Genomic DNA, 16,279 nt, shown 5'->3' on the forward strand with positions numbered 1-16,279 from the left:
GCGACCAGCGACCCAAATCCAGCCCAAGTAGCGACAAAACCACCCCGGCAGCGTACGCGAAAAATCCCACGAAATCGTCCCCGCAGAAAAAATCCCCGCCGGCGAGGGAAAAATCAACATCGCGGGAAAAATCCCCGAGGGAAAGTGTTGGCAGAGGGATGATGGGAAGTTCACGAAGTCCTAGGATAAAGGAGAGTTCTCGGAGAGAGGATAGGAGAACGTCCCGAGCACGTTCCGGGGAGAAAGCACGCCGTTCACGATCAGGTAATTATCTAATCATGCGCTTTATTAGGTTTTAAAGGTGGATGAGGTTTTAAAATTGAAGAGTATAAAATATGATGAAACGGGGAAATTTTCATCACAAATATTCATCAGTAAATGGTTTATTCAAATTAAATTAATCCCCCAGCCTAGTAAGCTTGGAGGGTAGCGCGTCTTCCTTGTAAGCGCTAGGCCGCGGGTTCGATTCCCGCCCGGGGCATATATCCTGAAGGATAATGTTCGTTCCCGGAACGGCTGGCTTTCTCCTGTCCTGTTTTCCTTCTCTCTTCGATTTCGGGACGATAAGACCTTAGCAGTTACAGTTCCCTCTATGAAACCTCTCAAAATATTAATAAAAATAAAAGAATAAAAATGCAGACTTGGATTTTTCACTTTTTTTTTCTTTTCTTTTTTTGAATTGACTTTTTTGTAAATAATTTTTACCCAATGCTCCCTCTACCCATTTCCAATTCCCAGGTTCTCGCTCCCGCTCCAAGTCGTCAGGTTCGCCGCGCGGTCGCCAGGTGTCGCCTATCGACACCTCGGCCCTCGCCTCGCCCACAGTACGTCGACACAAATCGTCCCGGTCCCGATCCTACTCGTCAGATCGTAGCGATTCCCGGTCCAGTCGTAGCAGCCGATCCAGCAGAAGTAGACGATCCTCACGGAGGTAAACAAAAAAATCATCTAACCGATCGACCTTCGGCCGCTGGCAAAGCCAAGTTATCTTTGTAATAAATAAATAAATATAATGCAGTCTTTTGGTAATATGTTCATCAGAACAAATGCGGCCTTCGGCCGCTGGCAAAGCCAAGTTGTCTTTGTAATAAATAAATACAATGTAGTTTTTTGGTAATATGTTCATTAGAACAAATGCGGCCTTCGGCCGCTGGCAAAGCTAGCTATGTTACATTTGTGAAGAAAATATATAAATTGCGGCCTTCGGGCGCTGATTTTGGTAATAAGTCTATTGTTAATCATAAATGCGGCCTTCGACCACTGGCAAGACCCGTGTACCTACTTTGTTTCTTTAATACATAGTACGCATTGCGGCCTGCGGCCGCTGGCAAAGCCGGCTATGTAAGCTGAGTTAAAAAATCCCAACTAGACTGAGTGGGCCCCGCAACAGCAGTCACGGAATCAATCGGAAAATTGACCCCGCCGGGAATCGAACCCGGGTCTTCTGCCTGCAAGGTGAGCGCAGTGACCACTACGCCATGGGAGCTAACTTTTCAATTTAATTTAATTATATTCTATTCATCAGTTTAATGATATGATTTGGCAGGGTACTCGTATATAATCCCATCTTGAAAAAGAAAAAAGAAAAGATTAATCTGTATTCTATTCCATTCCTCACTATATTATTCTATTCTATTCCTGAGTTTAATCTGTATTCTATTCTATTCCTCAGTTCTCGACGTCCATCTCGGCACCGCTCTTCATCCTCCTCTTCCTCCTCGTCTCGTGCCTCCTCTGTCTCACGCAAGCGGTCACGATCCGGCGACAAGAGGTCACGGTCAAGCGATAAAAGGTCGCGGTCAAGATCCTCGGACAAGAGGTCACGGTCTTCGGACAAAAGGTCGCGGTCGAGATCCAGCGATAAACGGTCCCGAACTTCGGACAAAAGGTCCAGATCTAGCGACAAGAGGTCACGGTCTTCGGACAAGAGGTCACGGTCCGGAGAGAAGCGGTCACGGTCGAGTAGCTCCTCGCCTAGTCCGTCTCGTGCGAGCCGGAGCAGGTCGCCTTCCATACCAAGGCGGCGGGGCTCGCCGAGTTTCCTCGACAGACGACGTATTACCAGGTAGACGAACTTTGTGACTTTCCCCCTCCTGTGTGTGTTTTTGTGTGTGAACTTTATTAGGAGTAGCCCAGTTCCAAAAGGGGACAAAGTAGAGTTTTCGGTGCCAAAACTGGACATCTCGGAACTTTGACCTTAACATAACTAATTCATGTCAACTTTTCCAGAAGTACCATAAATAACAACAGATTCCTTTGGATTTTAACTTTTTCAAGACCCAAAAATCATTAAAATCGGCTGCTTTGTTTCAAAAGATATGAGTTTTTCGTGTTTTCCCTTGAAAAAAAAGTCCATCCGGGAGATGTCCACTTTTGGAACTGGGCTACTCAATTTATATCCCCCTTATTTGGAGAGCTTTAGTGAAGTTCAATGACCGCTGGATAGGATTCGTAGAAGCTTGACCCATCCTTTGGGGCTGTTTGCCTCTACACCTAACTCCAGCCATGATTGTTGTATTGTCGTAGGGATTTTTTTTTCTTTTTTCAATACCTTTGATATGATGTATTACAATGGAGGAGTTGCAATTGGGAAAATATTATTAATAAAAGGTCGATACGTAAAAAGTTGTGAAAAATCCAAATCTGAGGTCAAAACTCCGAAAAAATAAATGTAAGAGGTCTAAAATTCAATTTTTATTTTCCGTTCTAATGAAAAAGTTCGATGAGTTGTGACGTCATATTTCACGTCAAAATGTGCAGAAACGCTTGCGCAAAAACAAACGAAGCGGGAGTCATGAATTATGACGTCATCGCCTACGGGAGCGTTTGCCGTGACGTCAAATTTTACGATTTACCGGTATTTTTTAAATCGATTTATCTCGGGATCTAGAAGTCGTACAAAAAAAAAAGAAAAAAAAAAAAAATCCGTTGGTCCCCATTTTTCCTGCTCTATGACTTGGTTTTTTGTTTGTTTGTTTTAATGCCTTTAAGCAATATTTTTTAATTTCCACGTTTTTTTTTACTTTGTTTAATTTCCCCGCTAGTCATTTTTTTTATAACCTCTTTAGTAGATAGGATTTATAAATTGTACAACATACCTATGTACCTATCTTGTGATAAGCTGATAAGGGTGTCATTCATGCAATACAATTTGTAAAAGACCTTTTTTCCCCTCTATCCTTTCTTCTTTTTCATCCTTTCCTCCTCTACATTTTGACTTCTTTTCATCCTCCTCTTTCTCATCTGTGGCCCCTTTCTTTAAAGAATTGGTTGTTGGTAATATCCTAAAAACTGTAATAAAGTGTCGAGAAAGCACTCAAAATGTCGATATCTGTGGCCCCTTTCTTTAAAGAATTGGTTGTTGGTAATATCCTAAAAACTGTAATAAAGTGTCGAGAAAGCACTCAAAATGTCGATACATTTCAGTGGACAACACTGGAATTACTAGCATAGATATCTACACGCTTGAATCCTTTCCTTTAGAATTCGGTTCTCCAAGTTTTCTAAACCCCCCTAGATCCATTATTTTTTAGCTTCATAAAACTTTAGGAACCCAATTAAAAAAATTATATGCAAAATAAAATGTAATCATCTTGTATTCTTATTTTTCAGAGCGTCAAAATACCGAAATAAATCAGAAAAAAAAATTGCGAGGGTTTTTTCCAAGCTTCCCAGACTGTCTAGAAGCAAGGTCCCCACCCGAATGCCCTCCCAAAGTCCATAACTTTGTCAGCATACTAAAATAATAGGGGAATCATTTCCCCTATACTGATTCTTGCATAGCAATATAGGAGAAACATTCTCCTATACTATTTTTCCTAACACAAAGCTCTGACGCTTGCGCAGAAGAAATTTCCCCCACTAGACTTTGATTTAAGCTCCTCCTCTTTCTGAACTCCGAAGTTGTGCTACCAAAGTTAGGTGCCGAGGGTGGGATTCGGGTGGGAACCTTCATGCTGGACAGGTCTGGGAAGCTTGAAAAAACCTCTCGCAATTTTTTTTCTGAAAATTTTTCCAATTTATTTCTAGATTTTCTAGTAAATTTTATTTTTACATGGTTTTTCATCATGACTTTTTTCTCAATTTTTTCGAGTGCTGAAAAAAAATGCCTGTCTAAACAAGAAAATAAGAACTCACAATTTTGAACTTAAATACCAAAGAAAAATCATTTTTATTCGCCTAAAATTTTTAAGAAAGGCAGAAATACATAATAATCTACTCAGATATCTAGTTAATAGGATAAAATATGGGGGGAAATGGGGGGTACTAAAACAATTTGACAGTAAGGATGAGGGGCATTTTCCTCTCAGGGAAACTGAATTTCCGCAGTGAATTTTCCAGCGGTCAATTTTCCGGAAAGGAAAATAACACCTGAGATAAATCTATCCTTTCTTCTTTTTCATCCTTTCCTCCTCTACATTTTGACTTCTTTTCATCCTCCTCTTTCTCATCTGTGGCCCCTTTCTTTAAAGAATTGGTTGTTGGTAATATTCTAAAAACTGTAATAAAGTGTCGAGAAAGCACTCAAAATGTCGATACATTTCAGTGGACAACACTGGAATTACTAGCATAGATATCTACACGCTTGAATCCTTTCCTTTAGAATTCGGTTCTCCAAGTTTTCTAAACCCCCAGACCGAATGGAAAACATAACAGATAAGTGAAAGGCCGGCCACTAACTATCAGGTAGACCTGTTCAGGGCGTACCTGTCAGTTCTACCTGATAGTGAGTGGCCGCCCTAAGCAAACAAAATGATTTGAAATAATAATAAAAATAAATCCGAAAAATAATATATAAAAAAAAATCTTGTTATGTTTAACTAAGTACGCTAAAACTACGTTTATGTAAGCTTGTAGAAGAAAAGGTAAGGAGGGTGTGTCTTTCCTTGAGGACCAAGAGAGAATGAATATAGTGGTCTTTCCATCCACTAGAAAGCAGAGAGCAGGTTGTATGTTTAAGGCCCGTTCCCACGTATCTCGTGAGTTTCATCCGATTTTTTCCCGAATGTCCTGTAGGCAATATCATTTAAATGAGAGTGTTCCCACTTCACACGACACGATTTTTTTTTCCCGAACAAGTGGGAACAGGCTCTTACAAAAACCTTTTCGATGAACAATGACGTACACTTTTCTCTCCAAGCTTACAATGGACAGTATTAACATTTTTCGTTTGTTGACAAAATTGATTTTGTTTGGTTGTACAGTACACAACTTTCCGGATTGAATAAGTATGGGCGCAGCAGATATATAAGAATAGAATATAGGTAGGTACCTTGTTTATCCTGCCAGAATGAGACTGAAAAGTTCCTTTACTCCCTCAGTATAAACTCTAAACAAGGTCTTACATATTTCATAGATATAGTTTACAAGGGAAGGAAGGGGATAAGGTAGAGAGTAAGAGAACGAATTTCGCCAACAAACGAAAAATACTAAGCCTGTCTGCCTAAAAAAACTAAGGAGGAATATGAAGTCTGAACATAGAAGACACAAAGGAGAAGCAAATGAGAACAAGGACAAGAGCGCGAATAAACACCAGTTTAGCCGAAGACAAAAAGAGTAAAACCGATCTTACCCGAGCCAAGTCCGCTTAAACACGAGTTTAGACGAAGGACTTTCGATAGAAGACAAAAATATCGTTTTTGTACGCGCTTTTGCCCTGTTGTTCCTTTTGATGGTACGAAATACATGGAATACAAAAATCTTGTAGGATGAATATTTGAATCGTTCTTATAACGATAAAAAACAAAAAACAAACATGTAACCATCAAAGAAACAAACATCTCACTTGGCAAAAAAAGGTCAGGCAGCAACTTAAATTTCAAAATCAAATTAAAAGAAGAAATTTTTAGATTCTAATTGTTTTTTTAAATATTAATTCTTAAGTAGAATTTACCTACGAACAGCCTACCACCTACATTCTACATTATGATTCTACAAGAAATATGTTAAGAGTGAGAGAGTTAAAGAACTACTCACTCAATGACTCAGATACTAACTCCCTAGAGCTGTAGGTACCTATAGGTATATCTGGTTTCATGAGAGATGAGAGGGAGGTAAATGGTTTAGTATCTGACTCACTCCCTGAGTAGTTCTTCTTTACAACTCACTCACTCTGAATACATCTCAAATTTCTACTGAGATAGGTTGTGTGGAATGGAACAGATAAAAATAGAGAGTGGAGGAAACAATGGATATAAAAAAAAGGATGAAACTTTAAACAGAAACTTGGCCCGTTAAGAAAACTCAAGGTCCAATTTTGCAGTCAATTTTGGTGGGTTTAAATAAACATTTATTCCCCGCCGAGACGCGCTTCGCCCCGGCGAAGTCGCTACTCACGCAGCCCTGTGCGACCCCGCCGAGAAAGCGAAACGAGACGAAAGAATTCCCTCAGCCCGAAGCGACGTGACCCGGGGAGCTCGGAAAAGCCGAAGCCAGTCGTGAAACTTCGTGAGAGCTCGGTCTCTTCGACTTCGTCGTCGTCGAGTGAGTCGAATGCTCGCGAGAAGTCTAACAAGACTTCCGGATCAGCGAGTAAAGCCACCTTGGAGAAGGAAAAGGAGGAGATTGCCAATTTGAAACGAAACCTGATTGAGAAGACGAAGGAACGGAAAATGTCAGAGATGATGAAGGAACGGATGGATGGTGCCCCGGTGTCAAACGGTCTTGGAACGCATGATAATGAAACGGCCTCGAAGGAGCGCCGTGAATCTCCGCAGTTACCCGCTGAACCGTGTTTTGGTCCGAAACCCTCACAGGTAATTTATCTATTTTATTATTTATGTACTTACGTTTTACTTTTACACTTGGAATTTGAATTGCAGCTTCTTATTAATTAGAGTATTATTATTTAAATAGTTCGAAGAAAAGATCAAGTCAATAAAAATTTTGTCTTTTTATCCTTAAACCAAGTCCATAATATTTCGAATGTTAACTCACTCTAATAAGTTCAGAAAAAAAAAAAAAAAAAAAAAAAAAGCTCTCATTCTCACTCTAATAAATTAGAAAAAAAATGCCTCTTGATTCTTAGAAATTTAGTTTGTTCACTAATTATTATTTTATTGTTTTCAGGTTAAAGACATGTCTATGTCACCCGAATCCTCATCAGATAGCGATTCAAGTGGTAGCGACTCCAAACAGCGCGGCGACCAGCGACCCAAATCCAGCCCAAGTAGCGACAAAACCACCCCGGCAGCGTACGCGAAAAATCCCACGAAATCGTCCCCGCAGAAAAAATCCCCGCCGGCGAGGGAAAAATCAACATCGCGGGAAAAATTTCAGGTTAAAGACATGTCTATGTCGCCCGAGTCCTCATCAGATAGCGATTCAAGTGGTAGCGACTCCAAACAGCGTAGCGACCAGCGACCCAAATCCAGCCCAAGTAGCGACAAAACCATCCCGGCAGCGTACGCGAAAAATCCCACGAAATCTCCCCCGCAGAAAAAATCCCCGCCGGCGAGGGAAAAATCAACATCGCGGGAAAAATCCCCGAGGGAAAGTGTTGGCAGAGGGATGATGGGAAGTTCACGAAGTCCTAGGATAAAGGAGAGTTCTCGGAGAGAGGATAGGAGAACGTCCCGAGCACGTTCCGGGGAGAAAGCACGCCGTTCACAATCAGGTAATTATCTAATCATGCGCTTTATAAAGTTTTAAAGTTGGAGAGGTTTTAAAATTGAAGAGTATAAAATATGATGAAACGGGGAAATTTTCATCACGAATATTCATCAGTAAATGGTTTATTCAAATTAAATTGATCCCCCAGCCTAGTAAGTTTGGAGGGTAGCGCGTCTTCCTTGTAAGCGCTAGGCCGCGGGTTCGATTCCCACCCGGGGCATATATCCTGAAGGATTTCGCGGAACGGCTGGCTTTCTCCTATCCTGTTTTCCTTCTCTCTTCGATTTCGGGACGATAAAACCTTAGCAGTTACAGTTCCCTCTATGAAACCTCTCAAAATAATAATAAAAATAAAAATGCATACTTGGATTTTTCACTTTTTTCTTTTTGTAGGAATTGACTTTTTTTGTAAATAAATTTTACCCAAATGCTCTTAACCTCTACCTATTTCCCAATTCCCAGGTTCTCGCTCCCGCTCCAAGTCGTCAGGTTCGCCGCGCGGTCGCCAGGTGTCGCCTATCGACACCTCGGCCCTCGCCTCGCCCACAGTACGTCGACACAAATCGTCCCGGTCCCGATCCTACTCGTCAGATCGTAGCGATTCCCGGTCCAGTCGTAGCAGCCGATCCAGCAGAAGTAGACGATCCTCACGGAGGTAAACAAAAAAATCATCTAACCGATCGACCTTCGGCCGCTGGCAAAGCCAAGTTATCTTTGTAATAAATAAATAAATATAATGCAGTCTTTTGGTAATATGTTCATCAGAACAAATGCGGCCTTCGGCCGCTGGCAAAGCCAAGTTGTCTTTGTAATAAATAAATACAATGTAGTTTTTTGGTAATATGTTCATCAGAACAAATGCGGCCTTCGGCCGCTGGCAAAGCCAAGTTGTCTTTGTAATAAATAAATACAATGTAGTTTTTTGGTAATATGTTCATTAGAACAAATGCGGCCTTCGGCCGCTGGCAAAGCTAGCTATGTTACATTTGTGAAGAAAATATATAAATTGCGGCCTTCGGGCGCTGATTTTGGTAATAAGTCTATTGTTAATCATAAATGCGGCCTTCGACCACTGGCAAGACCCGTGTACCTACTTTGTTTCTTTAATACATAGTACGCATTGCGGCCTGCGGCCGCTGGCAAAGCCGGCTATGTAAGCTGAGTTAAAAAATCCCAACTAGACTGAGTGGGCCCCGCAACAGCAGTCACGGAATCAATCGGAAAATTGACCCCGCCGGGAATCGAACCCGGGTCTTCTGCCTGCAAGGTGAGCGCAGTGACCACTACGCCATGGGAGCTAACTTTTCAATTTAATTTAATTATATTCTATTCATCAGTTTAATGATATGATTTGGCAGGGTACTCGTATATAATCCCATCTTGAAAAAGAAAAAAGAAAAGATTAATCTGTATTCTATTCCATTCCTCACTGTATTATTCTATTCTATCCCTGAGTTTAATCTGTATTCTATTCCTCAGTTCTCGACGTCCTTCTCGGCACCGCTCTTCATCCTCCTCTTCCTCCTCGTCTCGTGCCTCCTCTGTCTCACGCAAGCGGTCACGATCCGGCGACAAGAGGTCACGGTCAAGCGATAAAAGGTCGCGGTCAAGATCCTCGGACAAGAGGTCACGGTCTTCGGACAAAAGGTCGCGGTCGAGATCCAGCGATAAACGGTCCCGAACTTCGGACAAAAGGTCCCGATCTTCAGACAAAAGGTCCAGATCTAGTGACAAGAGGTCACGGTCCGGAGAGAAGCGGTCACGGTCGAGTAGCTCCTCGCCTAGTCCGTCTCGTGCGAGCCGGAGCAGGTCGCCTTAGGATGAGGCGGAAACCCCCGAAGTTAGTCTCGATCTGTCGGCATTTTTCGTCACCAGAGAGGTAAGAACCCGACCCAAAATTCATTGATGAAGTGAGCTGTGAATTAGGAGTATTTGGACCAAAGAGTCTGTTCACCCCAGTGAGGACTCCCTGAATTTAACCTCCACTTTGGCAGCGAAAAGTGGAACTTATTATTCCACAATGAGAATTTAAACTCGGTTTAAATTTAACTCTTGAATTAAGCAATCTGATTGGTTGAAGAAGAAAAAAAGAATCTAAAATCTCAGCCTATCAAATTTGCTTAATCCGAGAGTAGGAGTTAAAATTCCTAATATTTTTTTAGCTAAATCCCCTTTTATTAATTTAGTTCCTTTTTCCGGGAAAAAGAACAAACAAAGAAACATTAACAAAGTTTTTTTTTAGTTTTTTCCCTTTCTTTTTATTTTCTTCATTTTCTTTGTCGTATGTTTTCTCCTGATTTCGTATTCTGGTTTATGCTTTCCAGTGCACTTAGTCCTCCGCCGATGAATAAACGAAAGCCTCCCCCAATTAATGGTAAAATTACCTCTTTACTAACTAATTGTTAAACCTATTACCATTTAGGAAGTGGTCTATTTTATGTCTATTTTCAGGGAGAATGGCCTAGTGGTCAAGTTCCTTGACATTTGACAACATTTTATGGGTATAGCCTCGTGAGGAAAACACGTTTTTAACCTCCCCCTCTTAGTTTTGTTACATAAATTTCCAATGTGTACTTAAAAGTTTAAATTTTAGAGATCTAGCGACAAGAGGTCACGGTCTTCGGACAAGAGGTCACGGTCCGGAGAGAAGCGGTCACGGTCGAGTAGCTCCTCGCCTAGTCCGTCTCGTGCGAGCCGGAGCAGGTCGCCTTCCATACCAAGGCGGCGGGGCTCGCCGAGTTTCCTCGACAGACGACGTATTACCAGGTAGACGAACTTTGTGACTTTCCCCCTCCTGTGTGTGTTTTTGTGTGTGAACTTTATTAGGAGTAGCCCAGTTTCAAAAGGGGACAAAGTAGAGTTTTCGGTGCCAAAACTGGACATCTCGGAACTTTGACCTTAACATAACTAATTCATGTCAACTTTTCCAGAAGTACCATAAATAACAACAGATTTCTTTGGATTTTAGTTTTTTTCAAGACCCAAAAATCATTGAAATCGGCTGTTTTGTTTCAAAAGATATGAGTTTATCGTGTTTTCCCTAAAAAAAGTCCATCCGGGAGATGTCCACTTTTGGAACTGGGCTACTCAATGTATATCCCCCTTATTTGGAGAGCTTTAGTGAAGTTCAATTACCGCTGGATAGGATTCGTAGAAGCTTGACCCATTGACCCATCCTTTGGGGCTGTTTGCCTCTACACCTAACTCCAGCCATGGTTGTTGTCGTAGGTATTTTTTTTTTTTTCTTCTTTTTTCAATACCTTTGATATGGTGTATTACAATTAGGGGGTTTCCATTTAAGATTTTGAAGTTAACCCCCCTGGGGCCGACCCTGGCTCTGGCCGAAATTTGGCGACTACTCCAAAAAAGATTTGGACACATTTCGTAGCCCGGATTATTTATCGTTTGCAAGTGTGTTAGTATTTAACATGACTATAATTTCAATTTCCATGTAATAATTGAATATTTATTTTACCAATATTATTTTGCATATCTTTATTTTTATTTTTTATTTATTTATTTCATCCATGTGTGGTTGAGGGACTGTAAACAGAGAATAGATCAGCGTCTAGCTAGGGGACTATAATCAGGGAGAAGACTAGACCGAATTTTCGTTATACTATATCAATAGTGAAGGTTTCCAAATTTCCTCATGCTATACCAATAGCGAAGGTTTCCAAATTTCCTTATGCTATATCAATAGTGAAGGTTTCCAAATATACTTATGCTATAGCTATATCAATAGCGAATGTTGAGTATGAAGGGCATCCACTCGTAAAATTTGTAGCCAAAACCAAATGTCAGCCCAAAGTGATCACCCTAGTTAGGGCTGATTGAGAGGCTGACGAAAAATGCAGACCCCATCTGAACATGGGAAAAGGCAAAGAAGAAGAAATGCTTTATTTAATCTAACAATTCTTTCTCAAGCTCAATAAACCTTGAGCTGAATCCTCCTCGTCTAAAACTTTAGCGAAAATAGCTCAAGTTTGTGTCCACTGAGGACGAAAAACCTCATATGGAAATTCATTCTTAGATCTTCATTCTTCTTTCATTTACATAATTAGTTATCCAGGAGAGGAGCTCACCTCTAAATAAGTTTAGTTTAAGCGTGGTTCCCCCAGCCGGAAGAGAAGCGAATCTCCACGCCAGAGTGTTTCCCCTCGAAAAGGTTCACCAAAGAAACGAGGGTTTGGTTCACCAAAGAGAGGGTTCTCACCTAAGAGGCGCAGTGTTTCACCTCGAAGGCGAGCGGCCTCCCCTCAGAAGCGTACATCACCGCCACGTCGAGCAAGGTTATTATTTTTTATTTCATCCATGTGTGGCTGAGGGACTGTAAACAGAGAGTAGATCAGCGTCTAGCTAGGGGACTATAAACAGGGAGTAGACTAGACCAAATTTTCGTTATACTATATCAATAGCGAAGGTTTCCAAATTTCCTTATGCTATACCAATAGTGAAGGTTTCCAAATATGTATACTTATGCTATATCAATAGCGAAGGTTGAGTATGAAGGGCATCCACTCGTAAAATTTGTAGCCAAAACCAAATGTCAGCCCAAAGTGATCACCCTAGTTAGGGCTGATTGAGAGGCTGACGAAAAATGCCGACCCCATCTGAACATGGGAAAAGGCAAAGAAGAAATGCTTTATTTAATCTAACAATTCTTTCTTTCTTTCACAAGCTCAATAAACCTTTAGCTGAATCCTCCTCGTCTAAAACTAGCGAAAATAGCTCAAGTTTGTGTCCACTGAGGACGAAAAACCTCATATGGAAATTCATTCTTAGATCTTCATTCTTCTTTCATTTAGAGGGCTGATTGAGAGGCTGACGAAAAATGCCGACCCCATCTGAACATGGGAAAAGGCAAAGAAGAAGAAATGCTTTATTTAATCTTACAATTCTTTCACAAGCTCAATATTGAGCTGAATCCTCCTCGTCTAAAACTTTAGCGAAAATAGCTCAAGTTTTTGTCAACTGAGGACGAAAAACCTCATATGGCAATTCATTCTTAGATCTTCATTCTTCTTTCATTTACATAATTAGTTATCCAGGAGAGGAGCTCACCTCTAAATAAGTTTAGTTTAAGCTTAGGAGGTGCTATTATTGTATGTATTTAAATGAATGTCAATAAAGTTATAATTAAAAATTCTCATGAAATTTAATTTTTTTCTTCAGGTCACCCAGTGCGTCCCCGCCTCGAGGCAAACCTTCCCCCTCTCCACCGCGGAAGAAGTGTACCTGGCCCACCTACCCACCGCGACGATCTAGTCCCTCCCCACCACCCCGACGGACCTCCCCTCCACCTCGCAGAACCTCCCCTCCGCCCCGCCGAACCTCTTCACCACCCCGCAGAAGATCGGTCACTCCTAAGAAATACCGAACCGATAACCCGCGGCACCGCAGCGCCTCCTCGGATAGAAGTATCTCCCCCGGACACAGACGAAGCCGAAGCCCCCGCCAATACATAGGGCACGTTTCCTTTTATGGCATGCTAGATGTTGTTCTTAGCTTCAATGTTTTTGAATTTCGAATGTAGGTTATTTATATCGTATCTTGCGTACAAATACATGTTACCTAGGGTAAAAATAAGATTATTAAAGTAGCAATAAAAAGAAAAAGATCATTATTGTTTTAGCATGAGCTTTGTCTATATATCTTTTTATCTCATTAATTGCCTACAAATACACATGTTACCTAGGGTAAAAATAAGATTATTAAAGTAGCAATAAAAAGAAAAAGATCATTATTGTTTTAGCATGAGCTTTGTCTACATATATGCCATGGCCTAATGAATACTAAAGACGGCTTCAGAAACAGATGTGAGGAGTGTAGGAATCATAAACCTAGAGCCGCATATTTCCCCTCTTTTGAACTTCTCCTCTCACGCATTCCATAGCTATAGCTCATGCTAGAACAAACAACAGCCGTATTTACCTTGTGAAAGTTTCATGGTTATGATGGGGAATAAGGACTTGCATAGGTACTTGGTACAGTTCTGTTTGCTATTTTGTACGGGATTTGCTTAGGTTGATTTTTGGGGGAAAATGTACAAAACATGTAAAAAAATTGATATTTTGAATGTTTAATTTGAAATATTAGATAAATACCTATTTCTTTTACATATCTTTAATGAATTTACTAGTTGCATATGAATTATGTATATATTATTACCATTAGGTCGTGCTCACTGTACAGTTGAGTAGGTATTTATTTGTTTTTCAAATAGACAAATTTTATTGTGCTTGATAAATTTTGTTTCATTGTATTTTTGTTGTTTTTAAAATTTAGTTGTATGAAGCACCTCTGTAATTTGGTTGAACAAACCCATGATTTGAAGGCATGATACACAGTAGTGATAATATTTGCAGTGCAATATATTTTATCTTTGCAAGATATTTATACCGGAAGCCACTTTGAGATTAATCAATTTGTTTAAATACCCTAAATATGAATAATAATAAAATCATGGCCTGTGCGAAAATCCGAGTTTAAATTTGGTTTATGTGATGGAGCAATCTAATTGGCTGATTTCGAATATTTTAACCCAATCAGATTGCTGAATCCAAGATTCAGACTGTGGCTCCAGCTATATCTAATTGGATTATTTCAAAGTGTTGCCCGGGCATTAGTTACATACATTACTTTATTACTATCTTATTTTATTTTCAGCAAGTGTAATGTTTTATTTTATGCCAATATTGTATTTTTATTTTATTAATTTTATTATGTTTCCTTTCATTTGTTTTTAGTTTCTTTTATTTCACATTCACGTTGGGTAAGTTTGCTATTATTTCATTTTTAGTTTTAGCATTTTTATTCCAACTAGTGGTTGACCCGTCCTTTGTACGGGACCACCACACACACACAAATACACTCCCCCCACACACACCACACCCATCACACACATCATACCTATTTCGTTTACATATCTTTAATGAATTTACTAGTTGCATATGAATTATGTATCTATTATTGCTATTAGGTAGTGTTCACTGTACAGTTGAGTAGGTATTTATTTGATTTTCAAATAGACAAATTTTATTGTGCTTGATAAAATTTGTTTCATTGTATTTTTGTTGTAGGAGTTAAACCAAGTTTAAAACCAGATTGTGATCCCGGCCATTAATGGTAAAATTACCTCTTTACTAACTAATTGTTAAACCTATTACCATTTAGGAGGTGGTCTATTTTATGTCTATTTTCAGGGAGAATGGCCTAGTGGTCAAGTTCCTTGACATATTTTGAAAACAACATTTTATGGGTAAAGCCTCGTGAGGAAAACACGTCTTTAACCTCCCCTTCTTAGTTTTGTTACATAAATTTCCAATGTGTACTTAAAAGTTTAAATTTTAGATAGATTTTAAATTTTAAATTTTTTAACCCCCCCCTTTTTTCAGATTTTTTTTTTTTTTTTTTTTTTTTTATGTACTTACTAAAGACGGCTTCAGCACACAGATGTGAGGAAGTGTAGGAATCATTAAACCCTAGGAGCCGCATATTTCCCTCTCCTTTGAACTTCCTCCTCACCAGCATGTCTCATAGCTATAGCTCATGCTAGAACAAACAACAACAGGCCGTATTTACCTTGTGAAAGTTTCCATGGTTATGGATGGGGCAAGTAAGGAACTGGGATGCCAGGCATGTATTAAGCCGTATCCTTATTATATATGATTTTTATAGTCAACATGGCTGAACCAATGAGATTGTGAGATTCCGTTTTGTGGAGCAAGTGTGGACGTCCAAAGCGGAATCTCATTGGTTCAGCCATGTTGACTATAAAAAAAGTCACATGATAAAATACGGCTTTAGCTATTCCACTCACCGTTCCTCATCGCAACTTCAGCATGAAACTTTCCCAAGGAAAATACGATTAATCTATGCCCCTGTTTCTACTAACACATTCTTTCTATTCTTCCCCGACAGCGCACGGAAACGCCCGATCCCATACGTTCGGAAGATTCCCTACACGTCCTCCTCGGGTAGCGACGATTCCGACACTGAAGCCTACATGGGCAAGTCGATCTCACCCGAGCATCACTCCGGAAACGGCCGAAGTTCCCTCTCCCCGGCCTCGTACAGTTCCGTGAACGTTCGCCACTCTTCGTATTCGTCGGCGTCGCCTCGACCAATAGGGAGTTCGCCTGAGAGAGCCAATAGGAAACGGAGCCCCGGCACGAGTCGGTGGTCGCTGTCCCGATCTCCCAGCTTGGGATGAGGCGGAAACCCCCGAAGTTAGTCTCGATCTGTCGGCATTTTTCGTCAGGCCTTGACCAATAGAAAACATCGAAGCTCACCAGAGAGGTAAGAACCCGACCCAAAATTCATTGATGAAGTGAGCTGTGAATTAGGAGTATTTGGACCAAAGAGTCTGTTCACCCCAGTGAGGACTCCCTGACTTTAACCTCCACTTTGGCAGCGAAAAGTGGAACTTATTATTCCACAATGAGAATTTAAACTCGGTTTAAATATAACTCTTGAATTAAGGAATCTGATTGGTTGAAGAAGAAAAAAAGAATCTAAAATCTCAGCCTATCAAATTTGCTTAATCCGAGAGTTAGAGTTAAACCAAGTTTAAAACCAGGTTGTGATCCCGACCGACCATTAATGGTAAAATTACCTCTTTACTAACTAATTGTTAAACCTATTACCACATAGGAGGTGGTCTATT

The 16,279-nt window shown here is 40.4% G+C and overlaps 2 protein-coding genes and 1 long non-coding RNA gene across 7 annotated transcripts in view; 2 read left to right on the forward strand and 1 right to left on the reverse strand.

Moving 5' to 3' along the window:
* Nucleotides 1-16,019, forward strand: part of LOC103520473 (serine/arginine-rich splicing factor 4-like) — an 18,606-nt gene extending 2,587 nt beyond the window's left edge. Inside the window, exons 1-8 of one of the 5 annotated variants that reach the window (XM_026831576.1) lie at nucleotides 6,289-6,755; nucleotides 7,069-7,259; nucleotides 7,470-7,615; nucleotides 8,074-8,266; nucleotides 9,091-9,420; nucleotides 10,315-10,377; nucleotides 15,535-15,869; nucleotides 15,901-16,009. In XM_026831576.1, coding sequence (XP_026687377.1) covers nucleotides 6,612-6,755; nucleotides 7,069-7,259; nucleotides 7,470-7,615; nucleotides 8,074-8,266; nucleotides 9,091-9,420; nucleotides 10,315-10,377; nucleotides 15,535-15,826 — 1,359 coding nt within the window. In that variant the 5' untranslated portion in view covers nucleotides 6,289-6,611 and the 3' untranslated portion in view covers nucleotides 15,827-15,869; nucleotides 15,901-16,009. The other 4 variants (XM_026831575.1, XM_026831578.1, XM_026831577.1 and 1 more) reach the window with 4 other exon arrangements.
* On the forward strand, nucleotides 8-2,595 carry LOC103520475 (serine/arginine-rich splicing factor 4-like). Its single transcript, XM_008485570.3, has 3 exons — nucleotides 8-264; nucleotides 739-931; nucleotides 1,673-2,595. Exons 1-3 carry the CDS (start codon nucleotides 159-161, stop codon nucleotides 2,067-2,069), a joined length of 696 nt encoding a protein of 231 aa, XP_008483792.1. The 5' UTR covers nucleotides 8-158; the 3' UTR covers nucleotides 2,070-2,595.
* On the reverse strand, nucleotides 2,997-4,626 carry LOC113472033. Its single transcript, XR_003394511.1, has 2 exons — nucleotides 4,540-4,626; nucleotides 2,997-3,331 (listed from the first exon to the last, which is right to left on the reverse strand). It is a non-coding gene; the product is annotated as an uncharacterized LOC113472033 (long non-coding RNA).
* Nucleotides 16,020-16,279: the final 260 nt, after the last annotated feature.

This window comes from Diaphorina citri, unplaced genomic scaffold (genome assembly GCF_000475195.1).
Source record: "Diaphorina citri unplaced genomic scaffold, Diaci psyllid genome assembly version 1.1 scaffold3663, whole genome shotgun sequence".
In the NCBI taxonomy this organism is placed as follows: Eukaryota; Metazoa; Arthropoda; class Insecta; order Hemiptera; family Psyllidae; genus Diaphorina; species Diaphorina citri.